The sequence below is a fragment of the Metarhizium robertsii genome, assembly GCF_000187425.2.
Source record: "Metarhizium robertsii ARSEF 23 chromosome Unknown MAA_Scf_7, whole genome shotgun sequence".
Taxonomy (NCBI): Eukaryota; Fungi; Ascomycota; class Sordariomycetes; order Hypocreales; family Clavicipitaceae; genus Metarhizium; species Metarhizium robertsii.
Window position 1 is genome coordinate 79765 of NW_011942215.1, and position 16469 is coordinate 96233.

Below are 16469 nucleotides of genomic sequence, written 5' to 3' on the forward strand. Positions count from 1 at the left end.
ACGACAACGACGCCCGCCGCGCGCTGTGGCCCCTCGACACGCCGTGCGCCGTCGTCGAACGCGCCAGCTGTCCCGATCAGCGCGTCATCCGCACCACCCTGCGGCATGTCGTGGAGGCGGTCGACGCCGAGGGCAGCCGGCCGCCGGGCCTGCTGGTCGTGGGCGCTGCGTGCGAGGCGCTGTTTGAGAGGGAAAAGGGCCGCGCGTGGGTTGTGGAGGAGGGATTCGGGGGCTTCGATTCGGGGCCCGACGACAACTGGATGGCTGCTTTGCAGGGCGCCATGGGTGGCGATGCTTGAAATTGCCGGTTTGGCGGGTTTCCATTTCATGAGCGTGCGTTGGACAGAGGGACACACTGGCTGGAATAATTGGACCATTTTCATCGAGACACCCGAATTGAATGGCGGGTTAGGTACGTCGTTCACACAGCATTGCTTGGAGTTGGGCATATCGTGGGTTATTCCACCTTTTGTTTGTAGAGAGTACATCCATCAACATGTTTTCCAAATACGTCGCGAGACTGCAGGCCAAAACGTGAGACCATCATTTCTATTTCGAATGAAAAAAAATCCAAACGGGCCTACCGCCACTCCACCTGCTGCGGAATCAAATGACTCCCAAGAGCGAGTTATATGCCCCCATGTTTGTCCTGTGCTGCCGCCACAAACAATGTACAAGTCTATGCAACATTTCTACAGATAAATCTTCTCTTCTCTGCCCCAAAATTGGCACAGTTGGCAAAATGCTAAGCCCCATTTGTGCGTGGATCAAAAGAATATTTACAGCTCGAATATATATGAAAGAATAGAAAGATAGCCTTCCAACGGTCATGAAAGCCGCCAGCAAACTCCCGTGTGCCCAGTTACCACGTAAAGCTTTCCTCGATGAAGTCAACAACGGTTTCGCCCTGGGCAGCCCGTACAGCACCTCGTACGTCATCGGCAAGGGCGCCGGGGCCGCAGACGGTCACCACCATGGCACCAACTTGCTCTTGGACCTCCTTGGACACCAGAAGTGGGATGTTTGGTCGACCGGGGAACAACTTGACTGTAGTGCTGCTAGCCATGACATCGCGGGCGTTTTGTGGACGAGTCACAAACACCTGAATGCGAAGGATGTCCTGACGGTTTGGTATGCGCAGGATGCTGTCCATGTACGGACGCACCCATTCCAAAGATTCATACTCTCGGATGATCCACACCAAGGTTAGTCGACGAGTAGCCACGGTGCCGGCATTATAGCCCTCCAGGTGGTACTTGAGGTACGACAACTGATGTGTGATGCCGGTCGAGCCAGCGAAGAGCAAGAGATGTCCATATGAGTCGAGGTTATGATGTCCAGCATATGGTCCTTCCATGGCTGCTCGGATGGTGACGCCCCCAGGGGACATTTGGGCCTTGGCAAAGAGCTGTCGGGTAAGCCCAGTCTGCGCTCCGATGACGAACGTCACAGAAGTCCTCGCTTGTTTCTTATCCAGGACGCCGTGAATAGGCTCCTCCTTCTCGTACGTGGGTAACAAGTGATCCGGACAATGCTCGACCCAGGCGATGGAAAACGGATGGCTCTCCCAAGACTTAATGCCTGAAAAGCGCAGGTAGGCGTGGGTGCCTGGCGAGATGCTCTTGTATCGTGGAAGCTTTAGTGTAACTCGAGTTACCTCACCGGGCATGGCTTCACAAAAGGCGTCGGTGAAGCCCTTCTTTGACCAATTGGTGTACGCCAGTCGAAAAAATCGAGCAAACCGATCAGCAAACCACAAGGACATGATGCCCATGATCCATGACAACTGCGGCAGGCCACCCGGTACGCTGGCCGTTGCACAATGAATCCAGGTGCAAACGAAGACGACCAGGGCAAGGAAGATGTGGAGATTGAGAAATGTTTCATAAAAGGCGTGGCGAAGGGGCGAGACAGAGGCGATTAGCAAAGTAATCATGGCAATCGTACCGACGAGACCCGATGCAATAAATGGCGTGGCGATGAGGGATTCGAAAACACCTCTCCAACCTCTGTCAGCTACGGCTGGAATCGTCCATGCGATGGTGTGGATGACCGACTCTGCGACGACAATGCGGCCCATCCAACGGTGCAAGAGGTTGTACGTGTCAAAGCTGATTTTGAGCATGGATATCAAGGGGTTGTTGCGACCTGCGAAAATAATCAGTGGCACCATGTTGACAAGCGCCAAGGTGCCGGAGCGGCCTCGCAGCTCTGCACACAAGGAGTACTTGTTCGGATTTGACCAGTCGAGGATAAACATGTAGGCAATATTGCTTCCAAGATAGCCAAGAATGACCAGCATGTGAAGTCGGGAGGGCAGTGTGCCCACGTTGACAGCGGATGAGAGCTTAAACTCCCGATTGTGTCGTTTGTTCCAGAGAGGGGCATAGGTGAGGTGCTTCTTGACGCCGGGCATCCAACTAAACTGCGAGGTTTTCCAGTAGAGCTGTTTCTCCCGCGGAACCGTCATGGCGGACACTTGTCGGAGTTTTGCCCACAGAATTTCCATGATGCGAACAACCAGCACTGCAATGCCAGCAATGCCCAAGGTCCACCAGAGAACATCACGAAAGAACAGGTTCATTGGCTGATTGACGCCATTTAGCTCGGTATAAAAAGGGGCAATTGTTGAACTGGGCTGTACCTGTTCAGATGCAGGCGATCCCCTAGACTCCAAAGTCTTGGTTACGTCCATCTTTTCTAGATTTCTAAACGTGGCGAGCCAGCGCCAGCGAAAACGAAGGGGCAGGGGAGAATCGAAGGGGTCGAGGGAGAAGGGAAAGGAAAATGGGGAATCTTTAAAGACTGTGTATATAGGAATGGGAAGATTCAAAGAAAAGAAAGCTCTCGCGTGTTGCCGTGCCTGTCCTGTTCAGAGACAAGACAGTCACCCGCTCCAACAATGCTCAAGACCTCGAGGGCTATAAGCGATCTCTGTTGCCAGAACAGCTACTAGAGAAAGCAAGCGCACCGAAGAAGGGCCAATGAACGCTCTTATGTGCTCACGTCGATTCGCATGATGGAATGGACGGGCGAAAAAAGAGTGGCGTGCAAGGCAATCCACGGCGAGAGCGGGTGGTTCAATGGCGCCTCCAGGTTTCGCCAAACACGGGCACCAGATTTGCTATGACCACGGTAGAAACACGACACAATGTGGAAGGAGCGAACGAGACGGTGGCATGAATCGGCCAGCCGCCTCCGTGAGAGAGAAAATGAGCCGTGTATCCGAAAACCAACGAGCCCTCGTCGACGGGGGTCCCGAGCGTTTGTGAATAACAGGAAAGTGAAGGAAAAGTGAGGATGCGGTCAAGGCAAAGTGAAGTACATGAGTGTTGACAGCAAAACAAGGGAATGCTGGTGTATCGGCGGAATGCTCCACGCGGCGTCACACTCAACCAAACTCTGTTCCTGGTTCCTCTTTGGTAGATCCCTTGGCTCGCGCAAGAAGAGGCGAAACGATGGCGTTGGATGGCGTCGGACGGCGTCTGTTGATCCGCCAAACAATCCAAACCAGGCAATGAGACGCAAGCCAGAAAAAGTCGATGCGGTTTTTTTGTTTTTTTACTTTTTGCTCGAGTTCGATGATGCCGGGGGTTTCAAGCAGCGCCAGGCTGCGGAAAGAAGGGGTTTGGTAGAAGAAAGCAGCGAGGCAACGGGTTGCGAAAGTACGGCCGATGACGATTTCGCAATATTCTCCTTGTGCGACCTGAGAAGGGATTTACGAATGTCTTATGTGGTGACGCCAAACGAGTGAATCAGGAATGAAGCAAACGAAGCTGCGTCCAGCCGCGCCGAGAAATGCCCAAGGTCGACAAGAGGTCTTGAGACGAGCCGGGGGCCGATGATGTTGGTGGTCGACAGGGCCAGCGCTTAGCAAGGCCAAACTGCTCAGGAATGTAAAACGTGAGATGCTCGGATGCAACGCCAGAAAGGCTGGCGCGAGGGAAAGGGAAGAAGAAAACCCGCAGAAGAGACCGAAGAAAAAAGTGGACGAGACATGCCAGATATGAAGGCAAAAAGCAAAGCGCAATAACACAAAGTCGACATTTCGTGGACACTGGATGAAGAGCCGAACATTCGACATGCTGGGTCGACCCCTGGGCACACCCTGGCAGCAAACAATGGAGACGACAGGATGCACAGGTCGATCCAAGAAAGACCAGATGAAGAGTTCTTGTGCACGGGCAATGGACGGGCCCCAGCCCAACGATTGGCTGGCGCCGTCCTTTTTTCTTTGCGCGCCGCGGCCTGTTCGGCAGGGGTTCCAGAACAAGTGTTGCCATGCTCCCATGCTCGAACGAGATGAATGGGCACGACTGCGTATTGGCATGTTCACGGTGTTCAATGTTGCCCATTTGGTGTTCTGCACCCCTCTTAGTCTTTTCTTCCTCAACGGCCCCTGAACACCGTCTCCAGCATGATTGTCTACTGCTATCTCTTTTTGTCTTTTTTTTTTTCCTCCCCCCCCCCCCCCCTTTTTTTTTTCTTTCTGCCATTGCCGCTTTGTTAGCCATTGCGGCATTTCGCTGAAGCGCCACGGGAGGAGAGTCATGGTGGCGGTTAACTCGACCAGATCCCACGCAGCCACGATTTCAACGGGTGCACCTGCGTCTTGCAGGGCGACTCGTGAATGGCTGGCCTGCTCTGGCTGACCACTGATTGGCCGCCAGTTGCTGACTGACGACGGGCCCTGACTGGCTCTGGTGCCACCAAGTAAGGGCCCCAACTTTTTGAAACTGTCCCCTGCCGCCGCTCCCCGTCGTCGTCCTGTCAGGGACTGCCTGGGCATCCGACGGCTGGCGGGTTCCATTGCGCACGCTAGGCGGCGGGTGGCTGCTGGGCTCGCTTGGGTCACATGCAGGGGAACACTGAGCGTACCAAAAGTTTGGCGCCCCTCCAGCCTCCATTCGCCAACCTCACGCAGGCACGCAGACAAGCAAAACCCTCGGTACCGTCACAATACCACGCATTTCTGCAGCCGTCCGTCGTCTTCAAACAGCCTGAAGCTATGCAAATGATGTCCCCATGTCCAACGGCCTTGTTCGCAGGCCCAGTACATCACATTGCCGTGCCGTGGGTTCCGAAGATGCGTCACCCGCCAGTCGCCAGCTCCAGACTCTATCCATCTCCTTCATGGCTGAGGCAGGTTTCATCCCCAACATGATCGTGGACTCCCATCGCCGAAACGACTCACCATCGTCCCATTCATACTCCGTCATTGGAACCGAGCATGTACGTGCATGGAGTAGTGTGCGCATCATATGATCTGTTTATTGTCTTCATTCAAGTCCCACGTTTTGCTTACGGCCCTTGGTCCTGTCAATCTGTCACGTTCTTGGCACGACCATTGTCATCCAGGTTCAGAGCCCGCTTTTGCGGTACCAATAATTATGCTTGTTAACTAGGGCCCAAATCTCATTTCCAATTTGGCGTACAGTGCGCCGCGTCCTCCACAGCTCCTCAGATGCTCAGGTCCTCTAAAGTGCTGTCGTTACTTCTGTCGTTACTTCTTGCTCCATTCACAGTTTCGCAATGCAGTGGTAGTTGGGGACCGAAGCTGGTATCCGTGACTTCAAGTGTCAGTGACTGAGAGGCTGTAGCTATCCTTTGGTGTGCCTCTGGATCCCAGTTGCCAAGGTCCTCCATAGTCAATACTAATAAAGTAAGAGGTTTCAAACAGTTTTCCCTGCTCGTCAAAAAAGTATACGCCATCACAGTCTGTTGGAAATCTCACGACTATTGCATCTCCCTTTGAAAAACTAGAAAGTTAAATTAATGGTGCTTGGCTTGGCAAATGTTGGCGTCGGATGTTTCTGCCTGTATTTTTCCCATAATAGAAAAAAAGCGCAACAGACTGACAGACGGTGGAAATGGACTTTCTTTCACCAGACATGCTCCAGAGCAGCATAAATGTAATGATTGACCACCTAAATGAATAGACCTAGTCTGCAATGCAGCTGGGGCAGGATGCATGTCACCACGAGCACAGACCATAGTACTTTGGCTGTGATCCTAAAAACCGCGGCTGAAAGTTAGCTGGCTGAAGGGAGTCTTGGGCCGCCAAGTTGGAGTGGGGATTTTCCACCGTTTTAACTTTTCCCGGCTGATCTTTGCCAAATTCAGCAATGTTTTTTCACCGCCTTCTATGGTCTGGTATTCTTTTCATCAGCAAGGTCGGGCAAATCGTCAGCAGCTACGGAGTAGAAGCTATCAAGCCAATTGACATAACTACATATTTTATCAGGTATATCTCTTTATCTTACGGCATCAGCGACCATACTAACTCTTTATTATTCTCAATAGTTCATCATGTCTTGGAATAGATCAATAACGCTGTATTTTCTTGAGTTGTTGCTCAAGGCCCGGCGGAATAACCCCCTTTTAAGTGTTAAAAAGACGGCATTTCGAGAGCTATGCAAGTCATTGGTCAAGGAAATGGAAGCAAAGTTTCCTGATGAAAATTGGACTGTAAAGAAACTCGAGAACAAGCATAATTATTTACGATGTTTCTGGAGGGCATTTCGCGATGCAGCGGAGCGGCCTGGCACAACGTACAATCCGGAAACAAAGACGCTGCGTATGAGCGACCAAAACATCCATCTGATTCGGTCAAAATACCCAAGAAACGGCAAAGCAGTCACATCGCAACCCTTACTAACAAATGAGGCGATTTACTATAACGAATGGCTTGAGATTTTCTCCCTCGAGGCTCCGGCCGGCCAAGACTTGACCAAAGCCGATACTATAAAAGTTGGCGATGCAAATGTCGTGGAAGCTAGTCGCCACTCCTGCGTTACCGATTGGTTGAAAAGATGCGCTCATAGTATGGACAATGCCTCATCGCCGCTGAGCTCCGTTGAAGATGGCGATCATAGTGGTGATATTGTCGTCCAACAGCCTCGAAAGCGGCGCCGCACTTTGCGAGCGACGTCACAAAGTTCAACGCCTAGTCCGACACTGCCTGCTGTGCTCCTAGACGGTCTTCAGAAGGGGGAACCCCAGCAACTAGCTGCATTCATCGCCCTCTCTAAAGTCATTGACGGGATAGCTAGACAGGGGGGGAAGCATAATATCATAATCCAACCAGTAGGCGCCGAGGACCTTGAGAAGGCCTGTATAGATGCGCAGAGGCTTCGCGAGGAACATGGGGTGACCCCGGTTCTTCGGGTTCTTTCATGGCTTCTGAAAGACCCGAGAAATGCGATCATATGGAATGCTCTCGTGTCAAATGAGCTTAAAATGGCGTGGATAGCTTCAGATTTTGGCCAAAATGTATAGATGGCTCGTCTTTGTAGTGGCGTGTTGAGGAAATCGCGGCCTCCAATCGAAGAACGCGCTGCCGTGCCAAACCCAGCATCACCAAGATAACGCGATTGGGGCACCACGAAGAAGTTTAAGAAAGCTTTTCACAATGTTGATACTAATACTCACTATTAGACTGGCATCTTCTCCGCCTCTGCCTACGCTTGACCGATGGTTGTGGGGAACCCGTCTCATACTACATCTAGGTATAACAGCGGAAGCACGGCACAGTGTCAAGAAACCAAGTCCATACTATTGCTGGCTCATTCGGGCATTTTTGAACGTTGGAACCTGGATGCTGGGGCGGGCGGGTGGTGCCTGGACCTTGCAGTACCAAACAACTCGACAACAACCTTGGATTTCAGATTTCAATAGTCGACCCCGTCTAATACAATCAGGACTGGCCTGATACCTGTCGATTCCCCTTTGATGCAGAGAGATGGCTCAATTCGGCTCAAGACAGATTGTTACCTCCACCAAGCCCCTGCATGGTAAAGTTGAACCGTGGACACGATTTCTCGCTTCGTATACGAGGTTTTTTTTCTTTTCACCATCGCTTCAATGAGCCATAACTTGGGTTGCTTCTTATTGTATCGGGTCATGGCGATAATCATGCATGCAAGCGCCAAGGCAGGCATCCCATTATTTTGCTGGGAACTTACGTAAGATAAAGACTTCTTTCATTGGCATTCAGAGAACGCGCCTTGGCTTCATTGTTGCAGCAGCGGGTTTGTCACCCGTCGATGAGCTCATGCGGCCGTTTAACAATGGGCCAACAGTTGCAAGAATGCGTTCCAGTTGGAACAATGTGTCCTTTGTGAAGAGTCGGCATTTACCGCTTATGACATCAAGCATCCGCTTGTTTGTGTACTTGAGATCTCATCGAGTAAAAATGACTAGATGTGAATAATTTGACGCCGCCGAGCAACTATGACATTCTTTTTTGACATCTAGAAGATTGACTGCTTGCTTGCCAGTGTGCGAGTCGCGACAAATGGCGGCACAGCCACATCAAGGACAGAGTGCCCAGCCACCGCGGGGCTTGCAAGTGATGCAACTCGGGTGCAGCCCGAGGGCCAACCACGCCTCAGGCACCAAAACTTGGGCCCCGGGAAGTGACGCAGCCGAACTGGTGCCGGAAATTTCCAGGCCGCAGACCGGATCACGAGCCGCCAGAGAAACATAATTGTCGCACTGCCATTGAGCTCGACAAGATGGGTGCCAACGCGTCAAAGCAAGAGGCCAATGGCCAGTACGAGTGGAAGGCGTAAGTCCAACTCGACCGGTCCCCCTCCCCCCCGGCAACAATGGCAACAATGGCACCACTAACCATCGTCTCGAGCAGCTCAGGGCCACCCAGCGTCTCTGTCGAAGTCCTCGATTCGCTAAAGTCCAGCCCAGAGGTACGGAGTACCAACTTCCTGATCTGCTTCTGGATCGTCCACAAGCCGCTGCGTGTGTCAATGCGGGTCGTCTGCTAACCAACACAACATGACAGACCGACGCCTCCCGCGCCAAATTGATCGAGCAGCATGTCCAGGCGCGCGTGGCTGAAGAGCTCAAGAAGCTCCAGAAGAAGGAATCCGAGGCTCTCAGTGTTGCCCACGAAAAGATTGCGTCGTCGGAAAACAGCAACGAGAACAAGCTCAGCAGCTTCTCGCTCGGGAAGGAGGTTGACGAAATGCGGCGCAAGCTGGAGGAGAGGAAAAAGGTCCGCGAGCTACCAGAGAGCGTTGAGAACGCCCGCGGCGCAGTGATTCGATGCTTGAGGGAGCACGACCGCCGGCCGCTGGATTGCTGGCAGGAGGTGGAGGACTTCAAGGCCGAGGTGAAGAAGTTGGAGAAGACTTGGGTCGACAAGATCACGTCATAAAACAACGGGTGCTGGGCCGGTTTTTCGCCTGTCTGGGGGAACCGTATGAGCATGCTCTGCTAGATCAGGGGGGGGGGGTTTATTTTACTGGTATTTAAATGCTGCTTGGGGCACTGACAGCCGCCGGATGGGGTTACGAGATGGGGAAGCAAGCAAAAGCTACGAGGCTAGCCGTGTACATTACTGCATTGGAGAAGCGGTATAGAGAATAAACAATGTACAAACCAGTTTGACCGTCACTCATCAGCCGATGTCGTGTTGACGCAATGCGGCAACACTGTATGATGGACTTGTATCAACCATGGCGGTCACAGTCTCTGACAAGGCGTCTTTTTGCCTTCAAATTGCGGTCCGGGATTCGCCAGCATAGTACTACCAAGATTTGGCAGTACCATGGGCGGCAAAGTTGCACGTACCTTGTGTGTCAAACAATTTGTGACGCTCAACTTTACACATACGTCCGCATCTATACCCCGTTCCCGGTTGCCAGCCACACCATCACCGACCACAGGCCAAATATATATACCTTTACTCAACGCATTACACCCGAGTTACGAGAGCCCACCTACTCTGCCAACAGAACTCATTTATCCCAGAACGCCTACGCTAAACCAAAGTCTAAGGCAACGTACAAGTCGTCGGCACTCTCCCCCCGGCCATTCTCCTCATCGACAACACCCTCCGCCGCCGTAGCCTTCCTCCGCAGCCCTTCAGCCCGCATCCTCTCCCTCCTCGCCGCAGGATCCTCCCACTGACGCCCGTCAGAGCCCATCCTGGCCAGATTCTCCCTGAACGCGCCGCGGAACCTCTCAATTCGCCTCGTGTTCTCGGAAAACCGCTCGTTCCCAATATCCATCAACGCCCGCAGATACGAGCCGGACACGAGCGCGTACCGCTTCCCCTCGAGCTCATGCCCGACCAGAGACTCAAACCCGAGCCCCATGGACCGAACAGCCACCATGGGCGCCGCGGCGGCTTCGGAATCCGCCGTCAAATTCACCGCGCCTGATTCCCTAAAGCCCGCCTGCAGCGCAGATCGCAGGAGCAGCTGCGCGTGGGCAAGCGAGGCCGTAAGAACATGGAGGATCTGTTGTTGTTTTTCACACAAGTCACGTAAGCTCTCGTTATCCGCGGGCAACCAGGAACAAACAGCAGCGGCCGTCTTTCGCTCACCATGGGCTCAAACTTGAAGTGAATCAACCTCCCCGTGCGCTGGGCCTCCCCGTCCTCCAACGCCAGGGTCTGCAGCCAGTCTTGGCCCGGGACCGGATCGTGCGAGACATACAGCCACGTTCCGCCGGCGCCCTTGCCCCCGACGCCGGCTACCTGTGCTGGGGGCTGCTCATCTGCGTCTGCGCCTGCGTCTGCGTCTGAGGATTCTGCCGCCTTTCTGCCTTCCAGGAAGACGCTGACTCTGCCTGCGCAGCTGCTGGTCGTTACGAAGCCGTCTGTGCTGTTGATCTCGTCGATGAGGCGGCGGATGCCCTTGTCGACGGTTCCCTTGGGCGAGAGGTCCGTGTATTCGGCTTCCGGCACGGCGAGTCGGTCCAGGATCTTGGTCTTTTTCTCGGCAAAGGCTTGCGACGGGCCGGGGAGGTGCGGCCGCCGTTGCATTTGTGAAGAAGGTGTTGCCTTTGCCCTTGTCTTATGTTTTGTTCTGTCTGGTACAAGATGGCACTCGGGCGGTTTTGTTCACCGGGCGCAGGACCAACTGGGGCTACAAGCAGTATAGTACTCGCAATACTAGCAACCACATATACAACGCGTCTTGAATTGTGAAGATGAAAAAAAAACTATGTTCAGATATCGCGGGAGTGCAAGTATAAACATGGGCTCACGCTGCCAAGTCCGTTTGTGGTCTGGTTCTTTTTTGCCTGGCCGTCGCCCACTTCCCGCGCACCAATCAGATGGCCGCGCGGGGTAACAGCCCGAGTTGCATCACGCGGTTTGTTCAAATTCCCAACGTCGATGGACGTCCACGGTGGCATGTACGGCTCATGAGACGATTATTTTTACAATTTTCTGATTGATTTTTTTCGTCACTCTATGTTGCGCTAACTATTATGGCACGCATAGGTTTCTTTCCCTCGAAAATTCCACTCCACGCACGCTGCCTTGCTCCAAACGCCGGGCCAGATACACTCTTGGACAATGCATCTTGACTCAAAAACAAAAAAGACAAATCATCAGGAGCAGAATGTGCGTGCCTGATGAACCAGGACCCCCAACTCCTTTTTAGTCGATGCGCAGGAAAAATTCATGGATTCATTAAAAGAAAGAGTGTTTTAGCTGGCAAAGGTGGCTGCCAGAAACGCACACACACAAAATGGTGTGTGTAGATGCCACAGGGTCAGGGTCAGGGCGGTCCTTTTCTCTTCTTATGAGACGGGAGCAACTTGCTTTGCTTCCATTTCGGCAACAAACTGGGCATATCTGGATTTCTTGTTGTGGATGCCACACTCAGTCTTGGACTTGCCCTTCCAGCGGCCGGCACGCTCATCCTCACCCTCTTTGACGGGGGAGGTGGAGTGCCAGTCGCCGACGGACTTGTATCCCTGGTCAAGAAGCGCGTTGTAGGGCACGCTGTGCTCCTTGATGTACTCGTTGACTTGGGTGAACGACCAGGTGGCCATGGGGTTGATCTTGATGACGTTGCGCTCCTCGTCGAGCTCGATGATGGGGATGGAGCCCCGGGCGGCGCCTTGGGAGCGGCGGCGGCCGTTGAGGACGGCCGTCACCTTGAGCTCCTCGTATGCCCGCTGGAGAGGCTCGACCTTGACGATCCAGTCGTACATCTCATCAGCCGTGTTCCACAGCTCCTGGCCGTACGTCTCCTCAAACTGCTCCACCGTGTCCATGCCGTCGGGCTTGAAGACGTTTACGGGGACGTTTGGGTAGCGCGCCTTGACGCGGTCCAGCAGGTCGTGCGTCTCCTTGAAGTGGTACAGGGTGTCGAGAAAGATGAGCTGGACGGGCTTGGACTCTGGGTTCTCGTCCTGGATCTTGGAGAGCATGTCCATGGTGGCGAGCCCGGTGAGCCCAAACGCCGTTGACTGGAACAGGTTGGGAAACAGGATCTTGCAGAATCGCAGAATGTCCATCGGGTGCATGGGCTCCATTTGCTTGTTGAGGTATTCGACGTGGGCCTTTGTCAGGGAGACATCTGGCCGGGAGGGCTCCTCCTCGGGCGAGTAGTCGGACTGCCCTGAGGCATATCCTGATTCGGGCTCGACTTTTTCGTCAACTAGGGACGAGCGAGAGACGGGTTCTGACATGACTGAAGCCATGGTTGTGTGCTGCGATGTCGAGTATACAGCCCAAGTGTTCTCTGTGGCTGGCAGAGCTCAAGAAGCGACAGAATCTTTGGGATGGCGCTGGAGGTGGTGAACCAAAGGCTTGCCGAGGGACCGATGCTTGCTTATATCTCGTTACCCAGGTATTTGCCCCTTCAACTGGCGGGAGAGATGTGGAGATTATAAGAATGAATCTGACGCTGACGAGTAGACAGTATTACGGCAACACCTTCTATGGGTAGAATGGAAGGGCAAAGAAGACGAGGGTACGGCTATAGGAAGGAGATTCCACGGTTGTTTAAGTCCGAGGATGTGTGTGATTTCAGGCGGAGGAAGGGGGTGGTGTCTATTCGCCCTGACTAATTGCGTGGTGCATTGCTTTCTCAAAACACACATCATACACTTTTCGACCACTTGTCCGAGCAATGCTCTGGCTTGTCGTCCACGACCAGCCCCAAGGGAGGCCGAACGTCCGGTTTGCGTTTGGGAGCGATCACGACATCGACGCCATTGCTTCCGCGATGTTGAACGGCGAAGCATGATTGGCTGGTGGGCGGACGGGAGTGGCTCGCATTTTGTAGCGGGTACTTGGTTCTGCACGCAGCCACCCGACAAATCGAGGGGTACCTTGTACCGATGGTGTCACCGGTCCTAGTTTTCTGGGGCTAGAGGAAGGGTTTTCTGGGGCGAGCATAAATGGATGAGAAATCATGGCTTCCTTGGACGGCCGTCGTAATGATCTCATCGCCCGAGGATGAAAAGGGGCAAGTACACGCCGTCTTGATGATTCACCGCATCGTGTAAGCCGGTGGAGGAAGGCATCTAGCAGGGCGTGAATGGAATTAGAAAAGTCGAGTCCCGTCGTGGAGATGGAGAAATAGGAACCGCAATAACTGGGATATTTCACGCATTTTTTTTTTGTTTTAACAATTTTATTTTCGTGTAGAACATGACCCCGTCGTAACGTACGGCATTATAACACTCGACCAAGGACTTGAGCAATTGAGGCTGACTGACATGTGCCGCATCTTCCGAATCCAACGTGATGCCCTGAGCCGTACAAACACCGGGTCGGAAAAAAAGATGCCACCCGTCCAAGTGCAAGACTGCAAAGTTTTGTAAACAGAATAGGCTCGTTATTCTAACACGGCCATGCCGAGACTTGAAAGCCTCACCAACACCAGAGGTTCATGCCAGTGGGATGTCGGAGAGACCCCGGTCTCGGCTCGTCGGGACTCGTGCGGGAGTCGGCGCATGGCACCGAGCGCCGCGAGCAAAATGACGAAGCGTCAGCTAATGTTTTGCTGTGGGGACTGGATCCAGGCACAGCGCGAGCAGTCCTAGACGGGTGCAGCAGAGTTCTGAGTTGAGCTCATTATGGGATTTTGGGCCCATGTTTGCGGTGCATACTTGCCGGTTTGGCGTGCAGGTAGTTGGAGTCGCGATGTATGTGCCAATGGTGTTGATGCAGATTCGGACAATTCGGTGTCTAGGGTAGGTGATAGAATAGGCGGCGGTGATTTGGCACAATTGCCCCTAACCCTAACCCTTGATGAGCAAAAACACCGTTGACACTTGTTACTATTGTTAGCCCATGATTTGACAGTATAAATTCAACTAGTGCCCCTACATAGGGCACTCTGTACTCCGTACATTGTGCTGGATTCCCGTGCTACTGGTACCATTGATTTGTTCCACGTCCTATCGCCCTCCGGTTTGCGGAGGGTTTGCTCCGAAAAGCGTCTAGTGCCTCCTCAGATGTTATAGTTTCTGTCAGTCACTTTACGGAGTAGTCTCCATGAGCTTATCGACGAATCGACGACGATGCACAGATTTTACATGTTGCCAGGGACGCTTCTAGACCCGTATTGGATATTCTGAACACCCTCAGATTCAATTGAACCAGCGACACCGAGCTGGGCCAACACCGAGTGTCACAAGCCAGACTCGGTATCTACGTGCAATCAGCAGCTAGCAATAATTGATAACCAACACATGTGCCTGGAGATGTATTGTCGCAGCTGTTGTGGTGCATCGGCAACCCACAGCCAATCACTGACAGCCATCGCCCTCCTGCACAGCACTTGAGGTCATATCTCAACATTGTGAAGAGTCTGGTCTGGTTGACCGTTTGACCCCCCTTGCTCCTGTTCCTGTCAGTTCAACGGCTGCGGGGCCCAGAGCCAAGCCAACCTTGGCAGACAAGCCGCATCACTTTTTTCCCCCATGTGGTGCTGCCGCAAGGCCTGGGTTTCATCAGAGTCCAGTCTGCTATCTTCCTCGTGTCTGCTCACAATTGCCTCACCGTGAGCACCGAATCGCTCTTCTCGTGAGCGCTTTTCTGGATTCCGGGCGTCCAAAAGGCTGCTCGACTTGACGCCTGCCGGGGGAAAGAGCAACCGGCCCTGACTTGACAGCTGATACGCCGACGTCGCACACGCACCCTTTGGCCCGGTCACATTCTGGTCGTCGCCATCAGAAACATCGTGGCAGCCTCTCTCAGCATCTTGGCCCAGCAATCATGGCTGAGACCGCCCGACGCAAACCGTCCGCGGACCGTCCGCAGATGGAGAAGATGCGCCGCAGCAGCTCCTACTTGAGCGACCACCAGCAGTACAGACCGCCCAAGAAGCCGGAGACGTACCACGGCATCGACGAGGTGGTTGAAGGCAGCTCTCCGCCCAAGCCGTCTTCCCCCAAGTCCGTGTTGCCCTTCCGCGGCGTGCCGCAGGACGATATGCCCGCGACCATAGTAGAGAGCGGAGTGAGCCACAGCCTGTCGCATCCCAACTGCGCACCGCCGCCGGGACACAAGTCGGATCGCCTGGTGGCGACGTTATTCTACAAGGGCGCCTCGCCCAGCTCTGCGCCTGCCTCGACGAGATCCGCCGGCCTGGCGGAGAGCAACGAGACGCTGCCGCCCAACATGGCGCCGACCACCAACATGGATGCCTTCCCCCTGGAGCCCCCGACCCAGGAGGCAGAGCAGCTGGACCATATTTATGGCTCGTACATTTCGCCCCTCTGCATAGCGTCCTTCCTGCACCTCATGTCGACCTTTCCCCAACCCCGGGGGGCTGACGAACCGCACTCGTCACACCGTTGCCTCGATAACCCGGACACCCCGCGGATTGTAGAGCTCACGCTCTCGCCGGCCCCGTCCCCCGACTGCCTCAGCCTGTCTGACCTGCGGAAGCATGAGATGATTTACCGCTTCGAGCAGGAGTGGAACGTGGACGTCGTGCTGCAGCCGGACCTCGTCTGGAGAAGACACCCCCGCCTGGTCGTCTTCGACATGGACAGCACTCTCATCACGCAGGAGGTGATTGAGCTCATGGCCGAGACGATCAAGGAGCCTGCGGATCTGGCGGCCCGCGTGGCGGATATTACTCACCGAGCCATGCTGGGCGAGTTGGAGTTTGACGCCTCGTTCCGTGAAAGAGTCGCCCTTCTCAAGGGTGTCAGCGCGACCGTGTTTGACGACCTGCGTCCCGTCCTCGACGTCACCAGGGGCATTCCGGAGCTCATCAGGGCTCTCAAGCGGCTGGGCGTCAAGACGGCGGTGCTTTCGGGCGGATTCCAGCCTCTTACCGGCTGGCTGGCCGAGAAGCTGGGCATTGACTACGCTTTCGCCAACGAGGTTGTCGTTGAGAATGGCAAGCTGACGGGGGAGGCGGTGGGCAAGATTGTCGGCAAGGAGCGCAAGCGTGATCTCCTCGTGGAGATTGCGGCCAAGGAGAATATTCACCTGTCACAGGCGGTGGCTGTTGGCGACGGCGCCAACGACCTGTTGATGCTGGGCAAGGCTGGGTTGGGGGTAGCGTGGAATGCGAAGCCGCGGGTGCAGATGGAGGCGGATGCGAGGTTAAATTCGGAGAGTTTGCTGGATTTGCTGTACCTGTTTGGGTTTACAGCCGAGGAGATTCAGATGCTGTCTGTATGAAGTGTCCAAAAAAAAAGAGGACGTGTGATGTGCCAAGTTTGTTTGGGGAGATAAAAGC

At 54.0% G+C, this 16469-nt stretch overlaps 7 protein-coding genes across 7 annotated transcripts in view; 4 read left to right on the forward strand and 3 right to left on the reverse strand.

The window, feature by feature from the left end:
- Nucleotides 1-299, forward strand: part of MAA_09055 (uncharacterized protein) — a gene marked incomplete at both ends in the record, with an annotated part of 986 nt that extends 687 nt beyond the window's left edge. Inside the window, one exon of the mRNA XM_007827053.1 lies at nt 276-299. Within this exon, the coding sequence (XP_007825244.1) occupies nt 276-299 (24 nt within the window). The remainder of the gene's footprint in view (nt 1-275) is intronic.
- A 563-nt stretch (nt 300-862) lies between these two features.
- MAA_09056 (Flavoprotein transmembrane component) lies at nt 863-2695 on the reverse strand (the record flags this gene model as incomplete). The annotated part of the gene is made up of 1 exon (XM_007827054.2): nt 863-2695. The coding sequence occupies one exon, from the start codon at nt 2693-2695 to the stop codon at nt 863-865; it is 1833 nt and encodes a 610-aa protein (XP_007825245.2).
- A 3614-nt stretch (nt 2696-6309) lies between these two features.
- MAA_11381 (7TM GPCR, serpentine receptor class sx (Srsx)) lies at nt 6310-7278 on the forward strand (the record flags this gene model as incomplete). The annotated part of the gene is made up of 1 exon (XM_011413375.1): nt 6310-7278. The coding sequence occupies one exon, from the start codon at nt 6310-6312 to the stop codon at nt 7276-7278; it is 969 nt and encodes a 322-aa protein (XP_011411677.1).
- A 1238-nt stretch (nt 7279-8516) lies between these two features.
- Nucleotides 8517-9175, forward strand: MAA_09057 (DUF1690 domain-containing protein; the record flags this gene model as incomplete). The annotated part of the gene is made up of 3 exons (XM_007827055.2): nt 8517-8569; nt 8648-8705; nt 8801-9175. 3 exons carry the CDS (start codon nt 8517-8519, stop codon nt 9173-9175), a joined length of 486 nt encoding a protein of 161 aa, XP_007825246.2.
- A 601-nt stretch (nt 9176-9776) lies between these two features.
- On the reverse strand, nt 9777-10789 carry MAA_09058 (tRNA wybutosine-synthesizing protein; the record flags this gene model as incomplete). Its single annotated transcript, XM_007827056.1, has 2 exons — nt 9777-10262; nt 10349-10789. 2 exons carry the CDS (start codon nt 10787-10789, stop codon nt 9777-9779), a joined length of 927 nt encoding a protein of 308 aa, XP_007825247.1.
- Nucleotides 10790-11553: 764 nt separating this feature from the next.
- MAA_09059 (phosphoadenosine phosphosulfate reductase) lies at nt 11554-12462 on the reverse strand (the record flags this gene model as incomplete). The annotated part of the gene is made up of 1 exon (XM_007827057.1): nt 11554-12462. The coding sequence occupies one exon, from the start codon at nt 12460-12462 to the stop codon at nt 11554-11556; it is 909 nt and encodes a 302-aa protein (XP_007825248.1).
- Nucleotides 12463-14989: 2527 nt separating this feature from the next.
- MAA_09060 (phosphoserine phosphatase) lies at nt 14990-16411 on the forward strand (the record flags this gene model as incomplete). Its single annotated transcript, XM_007827058.1, has 1 exon — nt 14990-16411. One exon carries the CDS (start codon nt 14990-14992, stop codon nt 16409-16411), a length of 1422 nt encoding a protein of 473 aa, XP_007825249.1.
- Between the last annotated feature and the right edge of the window lie 58 nt (nt 16412-16469).